This window comes from Pungitius pungitius, chromosome 19, assembly GCF_949316345.1.
Source record: "Pungitius pungitius chromosome 19, fPunPun2.1, whole genome shotgun sequence".
Lineage (NCBI taxonomy): Eukaryota > Metazoa > Chordata > Actinopteri > Perciformes > Gasterosteidae > Pungitius > Pungitius pungitius.
The window spans coordinates 8,098,663-8,126,236 of NC_084918.1; the positions used below are offsets into that span (position 1 = coordinate 8,098,663).

The 27,574-nt window shown below is 44.7% G+C and overlaps 3 protein-coding genes across 4 annotated transcripts; all 3 read left to right on the forward strand.

Moving 5' to 3' along the window:
• The first annotated feature begins 149 nt into the window (after positions 1-149).
• LOC119198734 (E3 ubiquitin-protein ligase MARCHF6-like) lies at positions 150-10,939 on the forward strand. The gene is made up of 25 exons (XM_037456199.2): positions 150-562; positions 1,072-1,171; positions 1,918-1,991; positions 2,178-2,321; positions 2,782-2,854; positions 3,017-3,185; positions 3,512-3,701; positions 4,563-4,624; positions 4,743-4,775; positions 4,864-4,915; positions 5,125-5,183; positions 5,280-5,360; positions 5,491-5,559; positions 5,911-5,985; positions 6,658-6,792; positions 6,936-7,156; positions 7,541-7,678; positions 7,762-7,981; positions 8,217-8,286; positions 8,455-8,636; positions 8,905-9,039; positions 9,240-9,329; positions 9,609-9,741; positions 10,116-10,251; positions 10,348-10,939. The coding sequence occupies exons 1-25, from the start codon at positions 544-546 to the stop codon at positions 10,445-10,447; spliced, it is 2,760 nt and encodes a 919-aa protein (XP_037312096.2). The 5' UTR covers positions 150-543; the 3' UTR covers positions 10,448-10,939.
• A 510-nt stretch (positions 10,940-11,449) lies between these two features.
• LOC119198642 (palmitoyltransferase ZDHHC20-B-like) lies at positions 11,450-18,477 on the forward strand. Of its 2 annotated transcripts, XM_037456037.2 has the most exons (14): positions 11,450-11,609; positions 12,526-12,552; positions 12,768-12,862; positions 12,966-13,086; positions 13,174-13,243; positions 13,428-13,460; positions 13,606-13,726; positions 14,179-14,214; positions 14,433-14,565; positions 14,804-14,930; positions 15,059-15,151; positions 15,265-15,377; positions 15,469-15,522; positions 15,632-18,477. In XM_037456037.2, the coding sequence occupies exons 1-13, from the start codon at positions 11,492-11,494 to the stop codon at positions 15,510-15,512; spliced, it is 1,131 nt and encodes a 376-aa protein (XP_037311934.2). In that variant the 5' UTR covers positions 11,450-11,491; the 3' UTR covers positions 15,513-15,522; positions 15,632-18,477. The 2 variants fall into 2 exon arrangements, with proteins under 2 accessions (XP_037311934.2, XP_037311935.2); XM_037456038.2 differs by lacking the exon at positions 14,179-14,214.
• Positions 18,478-20,338: 1,861 nt separating this feature from the next.
• On the forward strand, positions 20,339-26,857 carry slc51a (solute carrier family 51 member A). Its single transcript, XM_037456044.2, has 8 exons — positions 20,339-20,579; positions 22,099-22,250; positions 22,363-22,436; positions 22,841-22,999; positions 25,006-25,117; positions 26,020-26,166; positions 26,340-26,445; positions 26,575-26,857. The coding sequence occupies exons 1-8, from the start codon at positions 20,501-20,503 to the stop codon at positions 26,721-26,723; spliced, it is 978 nt and encodes a 325-aa protein (XP_037311941.2). The 5' UTR covers positions 20,339-20,500; the 3' UTR covers positions 26,724-26,857.
• Positions 26,858-27,574: the final 717 nt, after the last annotated feature.

The following is a 27,574-nucleotide window of genomic DNA, read 5'->3' on the forward strand; positions in this document are numbered from 1 at the left end:
CAATGTTAACACAATAAATATTTAAGCTGTGCATCTCAATGGCGTTTACAATCAAGCTTCTAGCGATTCGATATTAAATTGCATGGTCGATATAGCTCACGTTCCGCTAACCACGTGACGGTTGTTATGGAAGTATCGCTGCCGTAAAATCTGAGCCGCTGTGGCAAAAGACAACTGATGTGACAGGAACAGTGACGTTAGCGCATGCGTTAGCCATTTTGGCTAGCCGTTTGTCTCCCATGTTTAAGCTGTCATTTCAGCAACAACGTTTGTTGTCTCGAATAAAACAAATACTCGTTGAAAGCAGAACCTTGTGCTTGACAGCGAATACAGCCTGGATGTGAGGGGACACAACGAAGCAAGCGCTGGAGTACAGTCTGTTGGGGGAACCATTTTATGATTCTCAATGCATCCGACACACAGGGATTCACTCGTCTTGCTAGCTTAATTTCAGCTAGCTAAGCGACATTGTTTTGTTTCGTGGATGGGTCCGCTGTACGAATCACTCCTTGAAGAAACGGTGACCGGTGCTTAGCAATCGTCATGGATACCGCCGAAGAAGGTAGACATTCCTCTAAAGGCATCTCATGTCGTGGGTCTTAACTGGCGCTAGCCTCACGAGCGCATCTCCGCGAGCCAGTTGGCCTGCTGCTGGTTAACTGGTTAGCATGTCATAGCTTAGTAGCCAGTAACCAGCTGGGTGATTATCTCAGGAATACGCGGTGATGACTGCTGGACGTCGTTTCGGGGGTCGAACTCAACGAGAGATCACACGGCGAAGCGGCAATGCGATCGAGAGCCTAGGAAGGATTAGAGCATTGATCATTTCCTGTTGACGTATACAACGTATGGCCACATGGATTACACATGTAACGTTAACTCCGATGCGTGTGTCCTCCATTGTTGAGTAAATGTTAGCCCGCATCGCCAATGGAACCATTTTTCTAGAAAAGGCACTTGTGTATCAACAACACACTGCACTTGATCTCTGCACATCAGTGGTTTGGCTGGCTTTTAGTGGCGGGTACCTTCACTCACATGTTTTGTGTGCGTGTGTGTGTGTGTGTGCAGCGGATATTTGTCGAGTGTGCCGTTCTGAGGGGACCCAGGACAAACCCTTGTACCACCCTTGTGTCTGCACTGGGAGCATCAAGTTCATCCACCAGGAATGGTAAGTGTGTTTGCCTCCTCAGCTGTCATTCTTCCAAAAAAGGTGCCCTTTCATTAAACACTGTTGTGAACTGGAAAGATCATTGATACTGATGTGAGTGGGCATTGCGATAACTTTTTGCAACATGACTCCAAAACGTCATCTCTTTTTTAGTGTCCCTGTGAAGGTACAGAAAGACGGTAGAAGTCCCGGTCCGACTCATGGTTCTGTGTTACATGCATTAGTTTAATTCTAAGGTTGTTTTTAATATCATAGTTGAAGTAAAAGAACAAAAATCAATGTTGATCTGCATCCACATGCTCATATGAGATGCGGTATTTGTCATACATACATACATATATATGTAACCCTGTACCCTGCCAGTCTACCGACACAGGTGTTCGGCGAAGTGATGTCATGTGTGTTTGAATCAGCTGACTCACTTACTTAACCGGGTTGCCCAGAGTCCTGCCCTTCTCACAACAGCCTGTGATGGTGTAATTACTTTCATCACACAACCACAGAATGATCGCAGAAACACCACATTATTTTTGTCATACTGGCTGAAGGAAAGTTCTGTCAGATTGACACTCAACCTTTCTCTTAGGTTTTTTTTTTTTTCTTCTAGCCACCTTATTTAATTTCCAAATATCTGCCCAAAATCACACATGCAAAACTATGTGCTGAAGAACATTTGATCCTCAGGCAGAACATAGTCTATGTTGTTGAATTGTTTTCTACCTTTTGACTTTCTGAATACTTCACAGTTTGGTCCAGTGGCTGAAGCACAGCAGGAAGGAGTACTGTGAATTATGCAAGCACAGATTTGCGTTCACACCAAGTAAGTCATAGTGGCAATGGTGGCTTAAAGAATACACATTTTAAACAGCCTTGGGTTTTCTAAACAAATATTACATATGATCATGCTTTTGCCAAAATTAAAATTCAAACACTAATTTGAGACCATATATTATTAAAATGTCTCTGGTTCTCCCTCTCTCTCTCTCTCTCCCTCTTTCCATTTCAGTCTACTCCCCGGACATGCCCTCACGTCTGCCCATCCAGGACATCTGTGCCGGCCTGCTGACCAGTGTGGGCACGGCCATCCGCTACTGGTTCCATTACACGCTGGTGGCCTTTGCATGGCTCGGGGTGGTTCCTCTCACAGCATGTCAGTAATACACGCTCAAATACAGTGATCTCCTTACTGCTGGATTACATCTTTCACACAGCTCTTGCCATTTTCTTTTAGTTGTTTTATAGTTGTGTTATTATTTTTAATGTTAATTAATTTTTTGAATTGATTCATCAATGTGTGTTATAAAAGCTCCATCTAATTTTAGCTGAGCAGTTTGGTTCATTGTTTTAAAAGAAGTGTATTATATTGTATTAAGTGACCAGGAAGTAAGCTTCACATATTAGCTTGTGTTCATGGTTTAACCCGATCAAGGGAATTACAGCTTTAGCACCGTTACATAACAGGCAATGCTTTGCACGTTCCAAGATATTTACATTCACCTCAGTATGTTACAAAGAACTGCCTGATCTATTTATTACAACATATTATGCAAACTGTTACAAAGCATGATTTACAAAAAAATGACACTTTTATTTTTATTTCTCTGGCTCAGGTCGCATCTACAAGTGTCTGTTTACCGGCTCTGTGAGCTCACTTTTGACACTGCCGCTGGACATGCTCTCCACGTGAGTGACGACCGCAGCCCTCGCCTACCACACCCCACTCCAGCTGGAGCTGGCCTTCTGCAGCTGTCCATTCACTTCATGTTCATAACCTCTACCTGCCAAAGGTGTTTTTCAGGTTGTTGTGTGTGATTACAAAAGTGTTCCGTCTTCATGCTTCTGCAGAGAGAACCTGCTCGCTGATTGCCTGCAGGGCTGCTTCGTGGTCACCTGCACGCTGTGCGCCTTTATCAGCCTGGTGTGGCTCAGAGAACAAATAGTCCACGGTGGCGCTCCTCACTGGTTGGAGCAGCACCAGCCGGCACCGCCTAATGCAGCCGGTCAAGCCAATGAGGTACTTTGTTTGACCGATGGCCAACAAGGCCAAGTCGGTCTTATTGTTTTTAAAATGGGAAAGGAGATCCAATAAAAGGAAGGATTTGTCAATGACAGCAACAAAATAACTCTATTTTAACATAGCAATTGAAGAAATAAGATACTTGCAGTGTTTAAAAAGAGTTCCATGTGTGTGTTGCATTACTGCGTGCTTAATGTAGATGTGCCCCCTACATTTACTTTGCACTATACTTCCCTGACATGAATGTTTTGCATACCCGCAAAATTCCCCTTTATCGTCATCTCCTGATGTCAAAGCCACGCCTCTTTTGCCCTCAACCTCAGGCGCCAGCTGCAGGCCAGGGAGCAGCCGACGAGCCGCCCGGGGCCCAGCCAGCCCCCGCTGACCCGCCAGCTCCAAACGAAGCAGAGCCCGAGCCCCCCGACGTCCCCCCGGACCAAGGTGATGACCCAGAGATGGAAGAAGAGGAGGGAGCAGCCGCTGAAGATGCTGACCCCAACAATGCAGCACAAGGTTGGAACTTGAGAAGTACATTTGTAATTTACATATGTAAACAGTTGTTGGGCTGTGTGAATCGTTTTCTTTACTACATAGATATCCTTTTTAGACATCAATTCAGCACAAACAAACAATGATGACTTCATCCATCACATTTCAAAATCAGTTCTGTGCTGTGATGCATTACATAATTCAATTCTATTGTTTAACATCATAAAACACTAAGGAAGTGGTGCACTTAATGCACAATTTAATTTAAAAAAACACATCAAAAACGTAATAAATATAGTGTTTACAAAGTGTTTTGTCTCCGGGAAAACCAACAGAAACGAGACTGTGTTGTTGATGCAAACAGAAGAGCTGCAGGGTTTATGGAAATGTTAGAAGCTAGAACAAACAGTACCACTGGCATCAGAGCATACAATTAATTTGTGAATGATACAACAATGTGTCAGAATGCTACCCACAGTGCTCATAGCCCAACTATTTGTGTTTTTTTTAATTTGGCTGCAGTTAATTGACTGATTTTGCTGCAGGCGAGGCAAACTGGCTCATTAATGAATTGTGATTATCTCTATGCGTTATTCAAGCTGCGGGACGTCCCCGCTGCTAGTCGAATGCACAGGAAATAATAGTTTGTTTTGCAAACAAAACCAGAACAGCATTATAATGTGATGTAGTGTATCATGTGATTGCTAAAAGCTGACCCATAAACATTTGACCAGACAGACCTCTGAGTATCTGACAATGGGGCAGATGAGGATGGAACGTATTTAGCCATGATATGGAATTGGATGTTTATGTATGTTAGATGTTCTTTCAGTGGCTGAATGTCGTACTCGTCGCCGTGTTTGAAGTGAATGTGTTTCCGTGTAGATGACATGAATTGGAATGCTTTGGAGTGGGACAGAGCGGCAGAGGAGCTCACCTGGGAAAGGGTAACTATACATGACATCACAGTACCCCTCAGTACCCCTCATACTTAAACACTTGATAGAAACGTTTTTATTTATTTGTTCATATTGATATAATAAGCTTTTTGTTTGACCTTTTCAGATGCTTGGTCTTGATGGTTCACTGGTATTTTTGGTAAGTCTTTGCAACCATAATAAGTTTTTACATTCTGGAATTAAGAATTTAAAAGTTCACCTTGTACTTGAACCCTTTTGTCTTGTAGGAGCATGTTTTTTGGGTTGTGTCTCTCAACACACTCTTCATCCTGGTCTTCGGTGAGTACTGTTCTAAAACACGGTTTGACCGGAATTATAAGAACTTTATTTATTTGATTATTAAATGCACAGAATAATATTAGAATAATATTAGTTTACTAACAGACACTAAGACTTCAATCCATTGTGGCCCTAACGTTCAACGTTAAACAGAATATAACATTTTGTATTTAGCTAAGTTACAGGTTGACATTTTTTTCCTCTTCTAGCATTTTGTCCATACCACATTGGCCACTTCTCCGTCGTGGGTCTTGGCTTTGAGGAATATGTAAGGAACGGCTCTCATCAAACGGCAGCAGTACCACACAATATTGGGTCTGAACTGTGATTAATTGGTTGACTACAACCTTGCACCGTCCTGCAGGTCCAAGCCTCTCACTTTGAGGGCTTAATCACAACCATCGTGGGCTACGTACTGCTGGCGATGACGCTCATCCTCTGCCATGTATCCTTCCGTCCAACCGCGTCAGGGCCCTGGTCTCTGCTGAAAAGTGAAACTTAAGGCAAACATCATTCCGTTACTCTGAAGCCTGTGTGAACGTGTGAAACATGTTGATCCTTAATTTCTGCGTCAGGGACTGGCTGCTCTGGTCAGGTTCCAGCGCTCCCGCCGTCTCCTGGGAGTCTGCTACATCGTCGTCAAGGTAACGCCTCTGACTGCATTTCTGCCCTGTGTAACTCGCGTGCACGTCGGCTTGGTAAAAAAGTAGACGGAAGTATTTACTTGCTGTGTTTGACTACCTGAAACCAAACATTGAATGTGAGGAGGGTTTTTTCAAGCGCAAACTTTATTATTAAAATTATTTATTTTGCATACAGTATGACCCTAATAAATAATCAGAATGAGTTGTTAGACTTGAGGCGGCCTTCTCTATTTCTAAGTTCCTTGTTCATTTTATTCCCACAACTGAAGATGCATGCATCTTTTTATAGAGATTCAGTGTAGACACATGCAGTGAAGTGAAGCTGAGAATACACCTCTGTTCCCATTACAGGTCTCTCTGCTGGTTGTCGTGGAGATTGGTGTTTTTCCACTCATCTGCGGCTGGTGGCTTGATATCTGCTCGTTAGTAAGTGTTTCCTGCACTCTTTCTTTGAGTATTTGGGTTTTAATGTTAAATCATGTCATTCTTGGTAACTTGGTGTTAGATGTATTTCCCATCCTTGGTTGACATTCACAGACGGAGTACCATATTCTATACTAACATACTTTTCTGAAATGCGTTCTCCGTTCCAATGGTTCCTCCTGCGTCAGCTAACGCCAGTGACAGTTTCAAAATTCACCTTCACTATGCAATTTTCAGCACAAAAAACACAACTAACTAAATTTGGAGGGGTGTTCTCTTCCCTGTAGAGCAGTCTGTCAAATAGCCAACGCTTGAACACAAAGTTTATACATTAAATCATGACAGAAAAAAAAAAAATCAAAAAGACTTGGATTTGGAGAGAGAGTCACATACAAAAGTGATCAAGGCCAATGTAGAGAAAAGGATTCACTTTTTGAGCAGCAGAGGAGGAGTCCTTCATCCTGCCCGTTCTCCCAGAAAACTCATTTGGTTTCGCCTCATTTTAATCTGCGGAGCATATGCCATGTGTAAATGTTATTCATAGCGGATTTGATCTTCTCGGAAACAGTGCGTTCATTTATCAAAGGCGAGTAATTGGGACACATTGCCTTTGGACCAATGCTGAATTTGAACCGGTCTGAATGCTGTGTTCTCTTAACTTGTGACTTCCTGCAGGAGATGTTTGATGCCTCCCTGAAGGACAGAGAGTTGAGTTTTAAATCCGCTCCCGGTACCACCATGTTCCTGCACTGGCTAGTGGGAATGGTCTATGTCTTCTACTTTGCCTCTTTCATCCTCCTACTGAGAGAGGTGAGATTTTGATGAAAGTACTACTGAAGTGATTACATTTTGGACAAATGTATGTTCACTAGATCCTGCTAAGCAGAAGCCGTTACAGTTTTGATTAATTAGTCGCAAACGCTCACTCTCGTCGTTTTGTCTTGTCCAATCAGGTGCTGAGGCCGGGAGTGCTGTGGTTTCTGAGAAACCTCAACGACCCCGACTTTAACCCGGTGCAGGAGATGATTCACCTGCCCATCTACAGACACCTGCGGCGGTTCATCCTGTCCGTGGTTGTGTTCGGCTCCATCGTGCTGCTCATGCTGTGGATGCCCATCCGGCTCATCAAGCTGCTGCTGCCCGTCTTCCTCCCATACAACGTCATGCTCTACAGGTAACCGGCAAGCACAACCGAACATTAGTTAACTTCACAATAGGCTGTGTAAAAAGCCGCGGCCTTGTCTCCCCGACGTGTGTGTGTGTGTGTGTGTGTGTGTGTGTGTGTGTGTGTGTGTGTGTGTGTGTGTGTGTGTGTGTGTGTGTGTGTGTGTGTGTGTGTGTGTGTGTGTGTGTGTGTGTGTGTGTGTGTGTGTGTGTGTGTAAAACCAATTTCTCTCAATCTTCAACAAAGAAGGAACTAACGGCCACATTGCTGAATCAAAAGACTGAGCTGCAGTGACCTTTCTGAGTAAATGTTGGGAACAGACCGGCTCGTCAAATGGCTTTTCTTTTTTTTCTTTTTTCTGACCCCATCCACTCCCCCCCCCCCTCCCCTTAGTGACGCCCCGGTCAGCGAGTTGTCTTTGGAGCTGTTATTACTTCAGGTCGTGCTGCCAGCTCTATTGGAGCAGGGACACACTCGCCAGTGGCTCAAAGGCCTGGTGAGGGCCTGGACCGTCAGTGCTGGATATTTACTGTAAGTCTGCAGGTTTGGACACACCTGCACACATTTCCTCATACGCTGTGTGTTTCTCAGCCTGGCTGTCTTTACCCCCGCAGAGACCTCCACTCCTACCTCCTCGGGGAGCAGGAGGACAACGATGTCAACCAGCCTGTGAACAACAACAACAACAACCCTCCCCCTGGTCACCATAACAACAACAACAACCCAGCCCCCGCTGTAGGCGAGGGGCTGCACGCAGCCCATCAGGCCATTCTGCAGCAAGGCGGCCCGGTTGGATTCCAGCCTTACCACAGACCCCTTCGTTTTCCATTCAGGGTGAGACGGCCCCACGGTTTCATTCACCACTGCAGTTTCTGGATCAGGGTACTGAATGTTTTAAATACAGTTTCCTGTACTTGATTGACCCACGCAAAGGTACCACTTACTCTAAATTTCAGGTTACTCTGCGTTATTACACTTGTCCACCTTCATGATGAAGGCCTTCATCTTATGCCTTCATCTTCCCTATTCCTATTGTAGTGCTCTAAACGTCCTCTACTTTTCCCTCCAGATTGTGTTACTGATAGCCTTCATGTGCATCACTCTGCTGGTGGCCAGCCTGCTGTGCCTAACCCTACCAGGTAAGATGTGGTGGCTTAAAGGACAACCAGCCATTTATTTTTCAACTTTGCAGACTCACACCCAAACCATAATTAAAGGGTGAATCTATTTTTAGACATATGTCTTTGCTTTTCGAACTATTCTTGATGTGTTTGTTTCATCGTGTGTTTTATTTTTATTTTTTCCAGTGTTCACTGGGCGTTGGCTGATGTCCTTCTGGACAGGAAGCTCCAAGATCCACGAGCTGTACACGGCAGCGTGCGGCCTCTACGTCTGCTGGCTGTCTATCCGCGGGATCACCGTGCTGCTGGCCTGGATGCCCCAGGGACGCACCGTCATTGCACGCAAAGTCCAGGAGTGGACGCTCATGGTGGGTACCGGATTTAGTGGATGAAAAATTGTCGAGAGATGGACCTTAGCAAAGGTCGCGAAATGGTTGGTTGGATCGGCGCCTGCCGAGTAGTAAGATCCCTGTGACTGTGACGTTGACTCTGCCAGAGGTGTCGTAGTAGTACCATAAAGGAGAAAGTGTGGTACCATCAAAGGAGAATTACCGCGCAAACTTGCCTTCATCGTTTTAAGTGTTGATGTTTTCTTACGGTGTGTGTGTGTGTGTGTGTGTGTGTGTGTGTGCGCAGATTCTGAAGACCGTGGTTGTGGCTGTGCTGGTCGCTGGCGTCATCCCGCTGTTACTGGGCCTGCTGTTTGAACTGGTCATTGTGGCCCCCCTCAGGGTCCCCCTGGACCAAACACCCCTCTTCTACCCTTGGCAGGTATGATTGCAGGTCCGCGTGGTACAGGGTGTTCTTTCCTCACCTCTCTCAACGGACTTCCTTTTAGTGGTTTATTGTTGTGTAGCTATTGTGTAATTGTTCCCTCCATCCTGTTTGTCCATTTGCGTTTTCGTCACATTGTCGTGTCATTCCCAGTCCTCTTACCTACGGTAATACCTCGACTTCTCTGTTACCTGCAGGACTGGGCCCTGGGAGTGCTCCATGCCAAAATCATTGCTGCCATCACTCTCATGGGCCCTCAGTGGTGGCTGAAGACCGTTATTGAGCAGGTGGGTTTAAGAGAGGGATATTCCTTTTTTTGAGCAAGTATCTAGTGCTCTAAATGAGAAATAGTTTTCGGACGAGATAAGAAATCAAATGCATGAGTTGCTTTTACGCTGTAGTATAAACCGAGCTGAGTTAAAGCTCCAATGTTGCCATGAATTCACTCCTCTCAGCCCGTCAGCGGCTGCATCTAGAGCGACTGTTTTTTTGTTGTTGTTTTTTTAACACTTCTTTCTGCTTTAAACCCTAACCCGAAGTATAATGACTGTGAACTGTCTCCTCAGGTCTACGCAAACGGCATTCGCAACATCGATCTCCAGTTCATCATCCGCAAGCTGGCGGCTCCGGTCATCTCTGTCCTGCTGCTGTCCCTGTGCGTCCCGTACGTGATCGCTGCCGGGGTGGTGCCTGCCGCCGGTGAGTGTCTGAGTACCCATGTACACGGAAATTAATTTGAGAGCTTGTTGGTTTTAAAATGTTGTTCTTTTCGCTGTATTTCACCTTTTCGGTTGAAGGATTTTTTTTGTTGTTGTGGAAAGCCCAAAGTAAGAGACAAATACCAGCAAATATAATCCTCTGTGTTGAAGAATGCACACAATGTCAGTTGCGAATAGAGAGGAATAAAAGCGCTGGTGTAGTTAACTCAAATCCACTTCCGCCCTGACACCTTCCATTAGATCAAACCTGTTCTGTCTGAAATCCAGATGAGGGTTGCAATTACGACAGTTTTGAGTAATGTGAAATTTCAATTGCCTACTCAATCGCGTTTTTGTTTTGTTTTTTTGTTGCAGGAGTGACCCCGGAGATGGAGATTCTAATGCAGAGGAGAATCTATCCGTTCCTCTTGATGGTGGTCTCGCTCATCGGAATCCTGTCCTTCCAGATCCGACAGTTCAAACGCCTTTATGAACACATCAAGAACGACAAGTAAGGCCCTGTTACCGGTCGACTAGTCTGTAGAAAACGGACTTGTACGTTACAGTTTACAGCTCATCCTTGTCGTGACGATCGCTCTGTTTACAGGTACCTGGTTGGGCAGAGGCTGGTCAACTACGAACGGAAGGCCGCAAGAGCGAGTTCAATCGCGCCCCCCAACCCGGTCCCCGTCGCCATCGCTGAGTAGATCTGTGTCACGCGTTCCCGCATTTTTGCACCCATTATCATGCGTACATCACGTCTACTCATTCCCCCGCCCCTTTTTCGATTTTCAACTTGAGTCCTTGGACCGTTGTCTTTTTTTTTTTTTTTTAATCGCCTGTGGATCTTGACGGACTTGATGGATGTCGTTCAATTTCTTGTATTCCCTTCCATGCCCATCGAAGGTGGGATGGGAAGATGTATTATAATTATGGGACAGCTGAGTAATCCTCCTCACACCGACGGCGTAGGCAAGAGGGGGAGGGGTCTGAGGTTTGATGTGAAGATAAACATCTGTATTGTCATTCATGCCTTGCTTTGTAGGGTCCTGCCTGATAATTGTACATGTGTAAATACTTTGAACGCAGACTTTGTCTTAAAAAAAAAGAAAGAAAAAAAGACTGATATGGATTAATGCAATGACCATTGTACATCTTAAAAGTGTATGTATAATTTATTAAATCAGACTGACAATTTATCTGCTTGTGTGTTGTAAAATGCTGTACAGTTTTTTTCTGTTGTTTTGCATGTAGGTGTGTGTTTTTTTTTTTAACCTCTATGAGATAATTTCTCACATTATTTTTCCATATGGAGGTGTAAAGCATTATCAATACATGACAGGCTATGGATGATAAATTGCATCTCCCGGGAGTCAGGTGATGCTTCATAATACTGAGTTGTTCTATAGGGACACAACACCCCAAAACAGTTTGTCTTTTTATGACAAGTACAAGGCTCAATAATTTAACAAGTTAATTGTTGAACCGAATATTTTTTTGCAAATGTTAATACAGAACATTTAAGTAGCTTCAAGTTTGCTAAAATACAGATATTCAAATGATGAAATTATATTTTGGGCCCTACCTAGTGTCATACTATGGCAAAAAGAGCGTTAATAAAAAGCTTAATGACACCCCCCCCCCCCCTCCTCCCCTTCCTGAACCTCTTGCCACCCCTCCAAAAAAAAAAAAAACCCCGTCCAGTGACGTCACAGAGCGACACTCCCTTTTCCCCCAGCAGAGGCAGAAAGATGGCGCCCACACACGTACTGAGATGCTGTCAGCGGGGTTTAGCGTGGATACCTGTGATTTTCATCGCCCTGGTCGTCTGCTGGTCGTATTACGCCTACGTGGTGGAGCTCTGCGTGTGTAAGTAAGCCGTCCCGCCGCCCTCCGGTCCCCCGGTGAAGCCCTCCGCCGCTCGGTGTGCTGCCTTTCCTTTTCTTTCTACCGCGCACACACACACACACACACACACACACACACACACACACACACAGTTACACACGCACACACACAGCTACGCACGCACACACACACAGCTACACACACACACACACACACACACACACACACACACACACACAGCTAGACACACAGCTGCTGCCGCGAGCCAGCAGGAAGTAAAGCGGTGTCGGTGAGCCGGTCCGCCGGTGGACGCGGCCGGTGATCGGTCGGTCGGTCGTAGGGGGGTGGGGGGTTGTCTCGTGTTAATGGGCAACTCTTCCCCCCCCTGAGTTAATGTTAAATGGAGTCTGGATGAGGAAATAAAAATCGCAGACTTAACGTTGAGGCGTTCTGCAGGCTGGCCAGATGTTACTTCCCTTGTAATTAGACTCACGTTAGGGACTCGTTTGCCTCGGGTTAAGTGTTTTTAACATTTAACTTCGATGGTGTTGGAACATTATTTATAATCGTAAGAAGTGTTGAACTGTGAATGCGCTCATGTGTTTGTGTATTTCTGGATTTCCTTCAACACTCCCATGGATCTGGTGGAGATTAGATAAGTGGCTAATGTTTGACTAATGCTGATGCTTGACTAATGAGGGAGGGGGGTGTTATGTCATCATAGTGCTTTCAGGTGCCCAAAGAGGAGAGTATCCAGTGGTTTTAAAATCAGAAGTAATTTAAGGCTGGGAGTCAGTTTTCAGCAGATGGAGTTGTATCAGACGTCTTGTGAATGTATCCCCTTAAAGCCCGCTGTCCGATGCTTTTTAAAGCCGCTGTATAACCATCACATGTCTTTGTATCTGACATTTTAATTGTCTGTTTGGTTCTCTTTCAGTGACCATCCCCAGTATAGGAGAGAAGAGTAAGTGTCTTATAATGTTCTTTTTTTTTTCTAATCCAATGCAAAAGAAGACACTTTGAAAGTTCAAACTTCCCTCCCATTCAACAAGACATATAGTGTTTCCATGGCTACCGACTGCAGCAGTTTTGTATGTTAACTATTTACTACTGATACTGTGTTCTGACATTTTGCTTAATGCCCCCCCCCACCCTCCCTTCCTCCTCCCGCACCTCCAGTTGTCTACCTGATCTTCTTCCACATCTCTTTCATCCTGTTTGTATGGTCTTACTGTAAGACCATATTCACCCAGCCTGCCAACCCCTCCAAAGAGGTACAGTAGCCTTATTCTCCCAAAACCAGCCGGTTCTGCATCTCCACAATGATCTAAAAAATAAGCTGCTTTTTCTTCCTGCTTCCTGCTTCCTGCGCTGCAGTTCTGCCTGCCCAAAGCTGAGAAGGAGCGTTACGAGAAGGAGGGGAGGCCAGAGTCCCAGCAGGAGATCCTGTGGAGAGCCGCCACCAGCCTGCCTCTGTACACGCGCACAGGCGCCGGAGGTACGTGTAAATGTCAACGTGTAAAGTGAGCGAAGCCGCCGGAGGCCGTCCCCCGTAACCAGATCCCGTTGTGTTGGCGCGTTGCAGCGATCCGCTACTGTGACCGCTGTCAAGTGATCAAGCCCGACCGATGTCACCACTGCTCCGCGTGCGACATGTAAGGAAAAACCTTTATTGAACGCTGACTGTGAGACTTCCCCTTCAGTCAGCCATCTCACACAAACACACACACACACACACACACACACACACACACACACCTCACTCTTTTAAGCCTTTTTTTTAACACACAGCTTTTTTCCTCTTCCTCTCTCCCCCTATTCTCTCTGTCTGTGTGGCAGGTGTGTGCTGAAGATGGACCACCATTGTCCCTGGTACGTAACCGCTGCTCAACCAAGAGACGCACCGTACATGACAACAAACGGACTCCTCTATCAGAGTAACACAAAAGCCTCCACGTGTGAAGTTGATAACTACTCTGATCGGACCGCTCTCTCGCTGCAACTTGTGCGTCTGCAGGGTGAACAACTGCGTCGGATTCTCCAACTACAAGTTCTTCATCCTCTTCCTGGCTTACTCGCTGGTGTACTGCTTGTTCATCGCGGCCACCGTGCTGCAGTATTTCATCAAGTTCTGGACAGTGAGTAAAGGGCCCCCCCTGAGTCGGGTTGTGCGTGGCGCTGACCTCTCCCGCCGTACCGCTCTGGTGTTTGTGTCCTCTGCACCCTCCTGACCCCTCTCGGTTCCCCCTTCTGTTATCCCCGGGTTCTCGCACAGTGGGTCATTGTTCTCTCTCTCTCTCTTTTCTGTCTCCCCCTCCACCATTGGAACCATCAGCCTCCCCACTTACGCAGGCGGCAGACACTTTTTTGCTGTTGCTGCTCCACATTGATGTCCTCATCTCATTCCTCTTTCATCCCTTTCTGATCTTTCAATTCTGGGTGCACCTCCACACCCCCACCCCTTCCCTTCTTCCTGACTTGGCATTGACTTGTATTTGCCTGCTGTTTTTTTTCTTCCTGAGCGCTGCCCCCCTTCCTACCCGAACTCTCCTGGTGTTGCTAACCGGTCTCGTTTCTGTTTGTACTAAAGCTTTGCCGGAGGAAATCGGCAGAGAACTGCCCAAAGGTAACGCAGCTGTCCTCCAAAGCCTTTAGCGGGGCCTCCCCATCGTTGCCATGGTTATCTGTCGTGGTGTGCGTGCAGTGATGTGCTTCACACAAGAACCCCCCCCCCCCACACACACACACACACCTCATTTCCTTTCGATGCAGTGAAACATCCCCTGCGTGGACATGCCGCTGATCCGTCTCTCGGTCTCCTTGTCTCTCGTCTCTCCCCCCCAGAATGAGCTGCCAGACTCTCACGCCAAATTCCATGTCTTGTTTCTCTTTTTTGTGGCGGCCATGTTCTGCATCAGTATTCTGTCCCTCTTCAGCTACCACCTGTGGCTGGTGGGGAAGAACAGGTCCACAATAGGTAAGAAACACACGCACTTTCAACACATCTTGCTGTTCTTTTGGCACAATTATTTCAAAACACAAGTATCTCCCCTTTTTTAAGAGGGTTTCATTGGTTTGTAATTTTCAAGAAAACTAATTTCCGTTTTGGATGAAAGACAAGGGACATTACTTCCCTTTCTCATAAAGGGGAAGTTCACCTGTTTCCTAATGACCTTTTGTGCTTGTCCTCTGTGTCCATGCTTGTCTCTCTGCAGAGGCGTTCAGAGCACCAGTCTTTAGATCAGGCTCCGATAAGAATGGCTTCTCTCTCGGTTTCCGGAAGAATATGGCTCAGGTCTTCGGTGACCAGAAGAAGTACTGGCTGCTGCCCGTCTTCACCAGGTAAAGGAGAGACGCACGTAGCATCCATGGTCATCGTTTAGGAAAGAGAATCTTAAAGATGTACCTAAAATCGAATCCCACTGCAGCCGGGTTTAACCTAATCTTGAGTTTGTCTTTGTTTACCAAAGTCAGGGGGACGGTCTGACGTTCCCAGCACGGCTGGTCAACGCGGCGGATGTGGAGCAGGCCGCAGTGACCCTGCAGCCGGAGCCTAGTAAAAGGTGATGGATCTTGGCAGCATGAAATAAATATTATTCGACACAAAGCCCTAAAGAGGATTGATGATTTTTGGAGTTGTGGCAGCAAAGTTAATTTAGCTTATTTTTGTTTGCAGTGCTGATGAGATCCCTGTGAGCCCCGTCACCGAGGCCCAGAACCGCCTCCTGAGCAACGACCAGCACGCCAACAACATCGGAGACCATCAGGCCAATCACATCCTTAAACCAGGTGAGCTCGATCGGGGGGGTGGTGGTGATATTCCACCGGCAGAATGAACAGCTAACTGTCCCTAACACATTGAGGACGTTTGTCTTCACAGCTGAAAGTGAAACCATCACAATCTCCATGGAGGCCGGGTCCTAACCAGGTGAACGTGAGTGCAGTCGTTCAGTGTTTCTTCACACCGTAGCGTGCACTTGAGTAAATCGATAATGTGCCTGATTGTCTTTTTTTTATTTTTTTATGCTTCTCCTCTGCCATAGGAGGAACTCCTCAGTCATCGGCTGTGATGCCTTAAGCAACGCAACGGTTAAGTTTGCTACCATGGCAACGGTCTGGCAGCGCAACCCCCATCCCCACGGACCCCTTCGCAGCGACAACGGAAATGCATTTTTGTTTTCGGCCATCGCATTAATGCGTCAATGTCAACGGCATTTTCGCATGCAGCGTTGTGAGTCTCACACCAACCGCCATCGGACCCTCTCACACTACAACGCACAAATAAATACACGCACACATTCTAATACCCGTATTTTTCAACGGTACACATTATTCTTTGTTATATTTACTTTTTCTTTTGTGGAGCATTTATTGATGATGAGAACATTCAAGAATCCCAGTAGGAATTTGGGGTTACTTTTGGTGGTACCAAATGATGCAGAAAGCTTCCTTGGTGCATCAGGACTCATTTTATCAGCTCAAAGCTGCAGTGAAGAGTGTGCGACAAGCTGGAGCGGCGTGTTGGTTCTCCCTTGCAGTTTTTTCATTTTACCCGCGTGCCAGTTTCTTTACTTTTGTATTCATAATGTTTGAGGGCATCTGTGGTGGGCAACTTTTTCAGATGGATGTTTCCCATCAAAACCTGGGCTATCTCACAGGGCACTCGTCTGCATGATTCAGTGGACTGAACCAATGCATAACAGGAAGGTTTGTAGCTGGGTTTTGGATAGTGGATCATCACAGCACAAGGTGGTGCATTTGCACTTTCTAGACTATCAACGTCCATCAAATAACGTGCTGCTTTATTTGAATAATAGCATCCAAAAAGCATCCCGTGTGTACCGGATGTTGGATGATCATGTAACTCATGGCATATCGTTGGTGAGAATGTGTGGTACAGTTGAAGTGCTTTTAAAAAAGAAATAACGCCAACTAGAGGAATCTGTGTGAAATGTTTTTTGTGTGGCCAACTTGTGTTAAATCGTTCCGTTTAAAAATGACCTAGAAGATGCATTACAAAGTGCAATATGCAGCGTCCTTCGCTACCTTTTTTGCTTTCACACTCTGAGTTCTTCATATCGCCGAACAGTGATTCTCAGCAATGTCTCCGGCCTGTTTTTGTACAGCTCACTCTTTCAGCCTTTTACTAAGACACCAACTCTCATTGCCAAATAAGGGCTGAACTGTCGGGACCTCTGACCTCTGAAACTGAAGTGTTTACAACATCCTAGCTTTATTTCAAACTCACTGGTCAATGTTGTCATAACCAAATTCTCAAGGTCGTGGCGGCGCAATATTTTCTACAAGGTTTGTCTGTCCATGATGTCCTCGCAATACTAGTGCTGGCCGGCAGGTGGCGACATCGCGCCTGTTATCCTCCTCCGGATGGACGAACTCATCAACATGTCGCTCTAGGCCCTATTCATTTGTGGTCTGATTTACAGATGAAGATTTCTTCAGGATTAAATATTTGATTTAGATTATTTTTGAAGTGTTGAATATGCATTATGTTCCTGTAACAATTCCCCCGGATGTGTTTTGTAATGGCAAGTTGGGTGTGGACTACGGCTTCTCCTCACCTCGTGTACGCAGTGTGTCCTCGGGAGTCAGATCCGCGTTGTGACCTTGAACTGTTCAAGGAGGAAGAAATCTGAATCGTATTAAATTACTGCACATGATAATATCTGTGTAAAAAAACAATGGATCATTTTGTCAGTGTAACCAAAAAACAAAGGATTTAGTTGCATCCTTTCTCAAATGATTTAGGGGGGTTCTATTTGCATTGGAAGGATGCCCAGAAAATTCCTGACAACTGAACATGATCCCTGACTGTTGCTGGAAGGAGCCTCCTACCAACTACATCCCCCCCAATGGGTGGTGTTCAAGTTTACAATAGTGTCTATGGTGTAGTGAGTTGATGGTGTCGTACAGTAATCATTGTCTCAGTGTTTCTGAATGTACCAGAGATGGGACAGTGTTTGTTCAAATGACGGAAAATGAAAATCAGTCTATTAATAATAATAACTCTTTGCCAAACAGTGATTGGTGGATAAGTGTTAACTAAATGTAAGAATCGTGCTGATGTGGGGGTGGGGGGGGCTAAATATGAGGATTACACTGTGGTTCAACCTCAGAGTTCATGATTCAAGCCAAGGTTATGTTCCAATCATGTCGATCTTTTCTAACCCTCACTGAACATTTACTTGTAGAAAAAGATGTTTTGCATCCTGGGTAAAGACTCGTTCAGTCTTCTTAAACCCACTGATCCTGGAACACTGTCCCGTTTTACCAAATGCCTCGAGCGGTTTGGCCTTCAGACTGAAGTGTGTGTTTTGTAGTGCTTAATTGAGTGTTATTTTGTAATATTGTTGTCTCGGAAGGAATGTTTCTGTGCAGCCGTGAGATTTTTACACGTCAGTGTACATAAATAACGTTGGCCTATTGCTGGAAAGCATGGCGCCTAAAATGTACGTAAAAATGTATTTTACCATTATTATGGGGGTTATGGTGTTTTAAAAGCTTTTTTTTTCAATTAATGCTAGATGCATCATGATTTAAACAAGCTTCACTCTGGTTTGTCTCAATTTTATAAAAGCCATAAAAACAGCTGTGAAAAGGATTTTTTTGTTTTATAAATAACCATTTTACATCTGTATTCAGTGTGGATGTAGCTTATAACTTGCTTCGCTTTTTGTTTTTTGTTACAATATCATATTTTACAGTATGTGTGTGTGTATATATATATATATATTGATAATGTAAGAAAAACGACATATATATTTTTCTTGTCTGATTAATTTTACTGTTCCTACTTTGTCAATGAAGTAAATGCCTCTACACAACGAGAAAATAACAATAAATGGGTTTTTTAAACCTCCCAGATTTCTTTAAAAAATATATATTCATGCTCCTTAACCTTTATTAATTTTGATACAAAAATGATTGAATGTTTATAATATATAGTAAGTGTTTAAATATTTAAAGCAAAAACATTGACTACAGCATCAGCAGTAGACTGATTCAGAGAACCAACTAAAACCAGTGCTCTTTTTAAAGCTTTACACAAAACTCAAACAGAAGAACTTTGTGTGCTGGGATCAAAAGAACCCAGATGAACCTTTTGTTATCTGTGTAGCACCCAGACTCTTGACCTCTGCTGTCGACGGCCCTCTTTACCTCAACTTCCTCACGCTTCATTGGAATTCCCTCTACAAAAGGGCCTCCAATGGCTGTTCGTTGAAATTATTACATTTAACATGTTGGGAGGGAACAAACACTCGGGGGTAGGTATCACATTTCTGCACACTGGCAAAAGAAATTCCAGCGTGACTCGGCTTGAAGTCGTGGGCTGCATTAAGAAAAACTGTGAACATAAAACCACACAACCAATGATAACTAAAGCATTTAATGTGTTTTTTTAAAATAGTTATCTTTTATTTGACATTTCTCATGTGCATGTGTGGTGTGCGTCCATGCACACGTGTGCTGCACACTCCCAAGGTAATGACCTCCGTGTCAGGAAACTAAACAGTGACTTGTTAAAACAAGTCGACCACCAGCAAGGCCAAAGCGGCTGCAGTTTCACCAAAGAACTTTTGAATGGATTATCCATTAAAGGGGAAATCCACTATTTAACAGTGATTTTAAGTCCACTGAATCCCACGGACATAGCCGCTCTTGTCCCTCGGCGCCAGACTGCCTCATCGAAACCTCAGTGGATGGCGTGTTCGGGCGGTAATTTGTGACCGTGTGTCTCAATAAATGACACAGCAGCTTTTGTTGAGTTATTCTCTGAATCATCATCCATCCCATGATGTTATCATTTTCAGAGTCTATTTTCTTTTCATCAAGAGACTTGCTCAAAACGTCCAAGCAGACTATGGATACAGTTTTTTGGTGTGATTCTTCATGAAGCTGTGTTGTGGCTGAGGTTTGCTACTTAGATTCTTAAACCTTTTGTAGTGATCACATGAACTCAGGCCAGTTGGGACAAATTCTTTCTGCTGAGTCTCGACCTCCGGCAAGAGAAATGTAATCTAACAAAAAAAAAAAAAAAGCTGCTCAAACTTGTTGAAATTATTCAATTGTTGTATGAGGTTGGAGGGAGATGTGTAGCTGTAGCTTGCCCCAGCACATCTGCACAGCTCACAAACATTGTGTTATGTTATTTTAGTCTGCGAGCAAGGTGTGCCTGAACATGTGTGATGAATAATTGGCAAATGAGGCCAGAGGGGATTTTCTTTTATAGATGCAATATCTCTCGGTCTTCCATGCTCAAGGCTGGCAGCAAGCGGCAGAGTTAGAGAAGATCTCCAGAGGGATAATAATCTGATGAAATGTGCCGGGGCGAAATGCACTTCAGGCATCATTGCGTGTGGTGAGGGAAAAAATGCAGTCTAGGGTGCAAAAAAAAAAAAAGATTTGCAGCAAATGTCTCGCATGGCTACATCCCAGCATGAGTCGCCATGGTAACGAGGGGGGGCATGTGATGTGAGCGGAGGCCACAGTCCGGAGCGTCACCCCCCACTCTCTCAGCACGCAGGTTGAGGAAGGTGAGACGCGAGGCGACACCCCCCCTCCCTCAACGAGTTCACTCTTTCATCACAAAGAAACAAACGCTGACTTACAACCGCGTCTCCGCGTCACCTCGCAGAGGACGTGGTTGAATTTGACAGACGTCTCGCTGCGCCTATGGCGGCGCAGGAGGGGGCGTGTCCCGGGATCGCAGCAAGTGTTTCGGGTTGGAGGGGAGGCAGACGCCCCTCTCTGGAAAAGTTTGAGAAGGCTCTTTGGATCTTTTGGAGAGCAAGGTGACAGTTTGGCTGCAAGAGGAATAACACGTGTTGCGCCTGTCTGTGTGTCTGTGTGTGTTTGTGTGTGTGTGATAAAATATTCCACCTTGAGCAGCCGCCATGGACAGCGGATCCAACGGAACCAGCGACCCGAGCTGCATGGAGGATGACCCTCCACTGGCCATCGACATCATCACCAGTGAGTTGTCCCTTGTTTAATGAGTTAGGGTCCTGTCTCTCTGTCCCTTTAGCCAGCATCCCGCTCAATGAAGTCAAGAAGGAATCCTGTCTGCTGGGCTCCTCTCAGTAGGGGGGGGGTCTCGCTCTACTGGTCTGCACTGCTGTGCAGTAACAACAATTTGCAAGATTAGAATCCACATAAGCTGCCAGATAATGAGACGTGTTCAGGCAGAGCTTTGTTCTTGTTACTGATTATGACTTTTCAACAAGCGATAAAATGAATCCGTTTCTTGAAAACTCTCTCTAATGTTCTCTCTTGGAACCGTTTAAAGACTCAATTACACGGATACATTACTGATTACTATGTATTACACAAACCATCTTAATCATTAAATTGAAATAAGTTTTTTTTAAAATGTTTCGCAATGTCAATTAAATTGGCTGATTGCCAAAACGGATAAAATGGCAAGAAAAAAAAGAAAGAATTGCAATTACCAAAATGCTTGAGGTGACAATAGTGTCACTGTTGGTGCACTCAAGCGCTCTGGCAAGATTAGCCAAGTCACGTTTCTTTTAAACTTTACATTTTTTTTAAAGGATTCATTTACAAAATGATTTCTTAAACTTGTAGTAGAAACATAATTAAATAATATCATCAGAATGTTTGAAACGATTAAAAAAGTCTGCTGGGTCTGCTTTGTCAACAAAAGGACCCGAAAATTGGCAATACAACAGGAAATGTTTGTGTTTGTTTTGATTCTGATTACTTCTTAATGACTTGATACCAGAGAGTAAATGACGTGTGTACAGCGATAACTCACAAATACACAGCAACATACTGAAACCATTAACTAACTCTTTCCTCTCAGTCTTTGAGTCGCCTTGAACATGCTGCTTTGAAATGAGATACCTCGCTTTGTTCGAAGCATCTGCGTTCGGCTTTCCCCTCCTGAGAAGTTATTCCTGGAAATGATGCCATAACTAGTTTGTTTCTATTCATTCATCAACGGCCTGCATTTGATTTCACGTAGGTTTCTTTCTTACTTCCAAAATGATTCATAATCTTCTCTGATTTCTTCTCAAACCTTCTTGTTAACCTCGTAGTAGCATAGTTCAGGAATCAAAAGAACCCAGTACAGTAATTGGTTACCCCTCAAAATTAGAGGTAAGGAACATGTTGGCTTTTTTAACACTGAATAGAGCTGCTTTTCATATTTAATATATAAGTTCCCCTATGCAGCATGTATGCTTCAACGTGACGCTTACAACCTTCCTCACCCCCGCTGGGCTTGATGTTAAGTGGTAGGATGGTAAACATTGTACCTGCTCATCATTTGCTCGTTAACATATTAATCGTGGGCATGTTGGCTCTGGCATGTTAGTACAAAGCTGCGGCTGTTTACTCAAAGTCTTATTATCAGAAATAAGTAGGGCCAACATAAATACCCATTCTTCAAAAAGATTATTTTAAATTTTAAACCTCTGCAGAAATAAAGACGTCTAATGGGTTGTAAAATGTTCCCGTCTCTCCCTTGAAGAATTGGACATCTACGGCATAATTACGTACGCGCTGCTCACCTTCATGGCGACGGTGTCCATGCTGGTCTTCCTAGAGGAGTGTGTCTACATCTACAAAAAAGTGCCCGTCAATAAGAAGAGCGCAATCATCTGGGTGAACGGAGCGGCACCGGTAAGAGTAACTAAAAACATTGAAGAAAAAAAAAGAAAAAAAAAGAGAAACCCTGCGGTTTGTGTTGATTTGGAAAATACTGCGACGTCACGCAGCGCTTTCTCTGTTTCAGGTGATTGGCACCATGTCGTGTTTGGGGATGTGGATTCCCAAAGCCACCATGTTTACTGATATGACCTCTGCTTGGTGGGTGCCTCTTTCTCTGCCTTTCTAAAATACCGTAGAGGGTTGTTGTTGTTGTTGTTGTTTTTTTTTCACTGAGCCCTGCGGTAAATAAATCGCAGATGGAGAAACTTGAACTTTACTTGTTAACAGAAAACAGGGACGCTATTGTGCAATGTGTCTGCATCCCAGCATGTCTTCTCTCATTGTTTATTTATTTAAAAGAGACCATTTACATTTCATGCATCCGATGCACTGTGCCAAGTTATAGCTATAGCTCATTTGCATCTTTAGCCCGCTGTCATGTCATGGCAAGGATTACGCAACAACACGGGTAAATCAACAACATGCACAAATCTAAGTGGTGAAAAGAACACACGATACAGAGCGAGTGTATCACATTGTTCCTTTCACCGATCTCTCTGTAGCTACTTTGCCATCGTGGTCTTCAAGTTCCTGATCCTGATGCTGGAGGAGGTGGGCGGTGACGAGGCCTTCCTGAGGCGAGCGGCCAAACACACACTTCGGATCAACACGGGGCCGTGCTGCTGCTGCTGCCTCTGCCTGCCCCGTGTGGCCATCACACGGTGAGCCAGCAACACACACTGTGCTCCTCATAATCCATACAACATGTTTGCCTTTCGCCGTATCCTTTGTTTTTTTTTCCTGGTGTACTAAACACTGCTGGATTCCTGCCCACAGCCAGAGGACCTCTAATTCCTGTCGGTGTTTCCTGTTTAAATTTAAATGAAAATTACGCAGAATGAAAGTATATATGTAAAGGGTGGAATGGGGAATGTGTTTGTTCTGTTGCCTTCTTGGGTTAGTTGGTTACCTGTTTTTCATGTGTCCCATGTAGGCTTCACTTCCAGCTTTTGTTCGTTTTCTATGCAATTGTCTGCCCTGCCCCTGATTGAATCCTCCCGTGTCTCATCAGCGCCTGTATGATCTAAACTATGCCCTCTGGGTTTATAGGAAGGGAGCTCTGAGTAGACAGTTATATTGTCCACGCTGCAGAAGAATTCAAGCACTAGTAAAAGTTTAAACAAATCCCAATTCCCCGCAGATTTCCCTTCCCCAGTGACTCAGTTCCCACAGCTCGGGTTCCCAAAGTCCCAGTTCCCGGCAGTCTTCTCCTGATCCCCCCTCCCCCTCCACAGCGCTTCTGCCTATCGGCAATGTCCACGAGCCTGTGCGTCCCTTCCTCGCGTCTATCTGTCCCCTCTCCTTCATCAGCTCTGTGGACGTTGTGGTCCAGGCGCGTGTCCCCTGTCCCAGTGTTGGTTCGTCTCTTATGCTTCTTGCCCAGCTCTTTGCTTCTGGTTTTGATCCGCAATGATTCCTGGTATGTTGCCTGCTTTTGATATCTGCTGTGTTTTCCTGTCATTCCCTGAGCTCAACACAATGACCTACAAAAATGAACTTGCCACAGTCCGTCTGGCTGTGTTTTAGAAGGTGAACTGTTTCCCAGCAGTTTTGGTACAAAAATAAACTATGGAGATATAACCAGGTTGGAGATTGTGGCAGGTGGATTGTTTCCATAGGACACAGGAAATGCTAGCCGGGTCAATGCTAAGCGAATTTTACTTTCAACCTGGTGTGTTTCTAGGAAAGTGAAGCCTTCACCTTTGACCTCCGTAGTAGACTGTATGATAGCAGGTAGCGCGAGCTGGCGCGTAAGCCCCAGATGTAGATACCATCGCAGTCAGCCCATAACAACCGTTCAAGACGCCGCTTTAGGTCTACGTCCTCGGAGACGAGGATGACAGCAAGCGAGCCGGAATGGCAGAGGAGCCAGAATAAAACTTGAATTTGAGCAATCCCAATGCTGAGGTGATGACTGGGGCGTTCTGCAGTGCTGATGAAGCACAGATCCCGGTGACAGCCATGTGTTCCTTGTGGAGACTAATGACCTCCAACATTGCTTTTGGCCTGTTTCGAGGGTTGCACAAACTCAGCAATCATCTGTGCATACAGTACTGGACACAGTGTAGATGTGCGCCTCCGGGCTCTTTGTTTTGTTACGCTGGTTCAACACACTGCAGACCGTTGAACTCTTTGAAGGTTCAGATTTTGGCTTGGTAAACATTGGCTAAATTCCCACTATCTGTCACAGTTTATTGATCCAGGTTCAAATGAATCCAGGGATCACAAGCAGCAGCAGCGAGTGCAGTCGGATTGGGGCTTTGCGTAATCCTCACCAAAATGTCAGATGTCAAACAGATGTGCGGTTTTACCCGGCTACGCGCCGCTTAACGACGACGATGATGACGACGATGATGATGATGATGGCTGTCCCAGCCAAGATGTGCTGAGGCATTTTTCCTGAGGGCAGTACCCAGTTTCCCATCAAACGCATCGCCGAGGGACTATAAACATTGTTATTCCACATTCAAGTACGGGCAGGTCTAAAGCCAGCGACGGTGTGCGCAAGGCTTCTTTGTTAGTTTAAAACATCCTGTGCTCATTTTCTTCTATGAGTCGCCATGGACATTGTCACAATGGCCTTTTTAGGAAGAGTTTTTCAATGTGTTTAGAAACTATTATGTTATAAGCGACTTGTCTGAAAGCGTTTCCTTTGTTCCCACTCAAGCCGCTCGCTCTTCCTGCTCAAACTTGGCTCCTTCCAGTTTGCCATCCTAAAGATTGTCTTCACCATCCTTTCCATTGTCCTCTGGACCAACAAGACATATGATAGAACTGATGTGAGTAACCAATGTGGAAAAACACTGGATAGCACCTCAATGCTGATTTAATTTAGTTTAGTTTTATTTTCTATGCTTTTTGCTTGTAGTTTTATACCCAATATTCTGAATGTCGGCCTATAACACCTATTGTATTATGTGTGGCAAAGCAAATGTTTTGACATCTAAACCTCATTATCAGTGTTGGATTCCCTGTCGTTCTGTCTTTCTAACCCTTTAGCGAGAAGGTGCTTGACTGTCATGCTTATTTAATGTGGAGCTAAATGTGTACGTGTGCCTCGTGATGATTGAATGAATGAATGAATGGTGAGGGTGCGCAGAACGCTCCAGATCCAGACATGGTCAGGATACTGTGAAGTCATGTGATTAGCAAATGCTTTCTGAATGTTTGATCTATTCAGTTACATTGACGAGATCATTTCGGCACCTGTTGGTTGGTTTGTCGAGCGCTCTGCTCCCGGCTGAGATATCATGACCACTGTCGGATGGTGGCGCCGTGACATTTTGCGTTTACCATCGTTCATCGAACAACTTCGCACACTCCTGCGATCCGAACGTTTATTTGTCCACAAAAAATATTTGCCGTAAGCTGTACTTTGTGCTCATTAACGAGTCACAGCGCGGCTTGCTGACACGCAGCAGCGTGTCGTTGAGGTCAGAGTTGATATCAAATTAGTTTGATTTCTAACCAGTGACTAAAGCTAACATTTCCGATGTCTTGTGGATGAATCATTATGACTCTACGTCTATGCATTACTTGTACAAAATAAATTAGTGTAATTATTTAGTAACATTAGGAGTTGGTTTTAGTATTGTTGGTTACATGAAAAAAAGCATTGAGGTTCGATGGAGCCAATGAACAATTCAATATTGTGACGTGTGTGTGTGTGACCTTGTTTTAGATGTACTTATATCAATCTGGTATATGGATCAACGTGTTTGTGGGCATCTTGACAATCATAGCCCTGTGGCCTGTCGCGATCAGCTTCATGCACCTGAGGATCGCCCTGCGAACCGTTAAGATCATCCCCAAGTACGCTCTGTACCAGGTGAGGCGCTTTAAACACACTTCTATGCACACAAACATCTGTTTTCACAAAGAAAGGTACCTAGCAATGCTCACTTGTATTATTGGCTCTAATAGGTCAAACTGTCTAGTTTCCCAGCGTTCTGTTTGTCAGGTAAACGGTGGACTTGTGTTGTTTTGGGGTTTTTTTTGTAGCTTGTGCTGATCCTGAGTCAACTGCAAACGGCTATCATCAACATCTTGGCTATGAAGGGAATAATCGCCTGCTCTCCGCCCTTCCCCTCCAAGGCCAGAGGATACAGTGAGTCAACATCCATCCGATCCATTCATTCATGTGTTCATCTGTTGCGTCAACGGTTGCTCAATACATCCAGGAATGACTGCTTGAGTTCCTTTAATTTCCAGATGACTCTCCTTTCTGTCTCCACAGTGATGAGTCAGCAGCTTCTGATCCTGGAGATGTTCCTGATCACGCTGGGGTCTCGCCTGCTGTACCGCCGACAGTATGACCCTTTACCCGAAGAGGAGGAGGAAGGCGGCGAAACCACCAAGATGGTTACAAGGACTTCTTCCGCATGAGATGTGTGTGCGTGTGTAAATGTGAAAGATTTTGTGTGTGTGTGTGAGATTTTTTTTTCCTCCTTTTTTTTGATTAAAGATTTTATAAGTCAATATGAATAAATGAAATGTACCTAAACATATCTGTGGATTTTGTAGCGTACTGAACTGTCTCAACAATCACACACCTTATCAAGCAGTTAGAATTGTTCCCACTTTGACTCCTAATGTTAATGACACTTTGTGCCATAACATATAAAGTTGGTATTATTATTTTTTAAATTATATACAGGACCAGTCAAACACACACACTTTCTATTTGAATGAGGAAAAAGTGTCAAACTTTGACTTGTACTGTACATATCATATGAACACGTTGGTATACATAAAAAAAAAAATAAGAATTCAAACTAAACATTTTTATTGATATATTAAGAAATTAAATATTTCATATCTTAATTGACAAATTCTCCATTCTCATTTACATTAACTACCAATTGCAACTTTAAAGTGAACCACTTTATTTATATCCGTTGTCTTGTTGCGAGGACTTATTGCATAAAAGATGATAAAAGGGTCTTTTCTTTTAAAGTTTGCATTCCGAGTTAAACCCACGGACCTTTGCACTCCCTACTACTATGTTATGTATTCTAAGCCCTTTAAACACCCCAATCCTATTAAATGCACCTGCACGACCGTCAAGTGTTTTTCTTTGGCCATCCAGCTGACCCTTGGTGCTGAACCTCTCACCCTGTGCCGCTAGATGGCGGTGTCCCTCACAACCTCGCGACGTGATCGTCACGCTCCACGTCTCATCGGTGTGTCGTCATCCCAACTACCTGTTGGACTTCCCACAGCCCGATGGGACATTC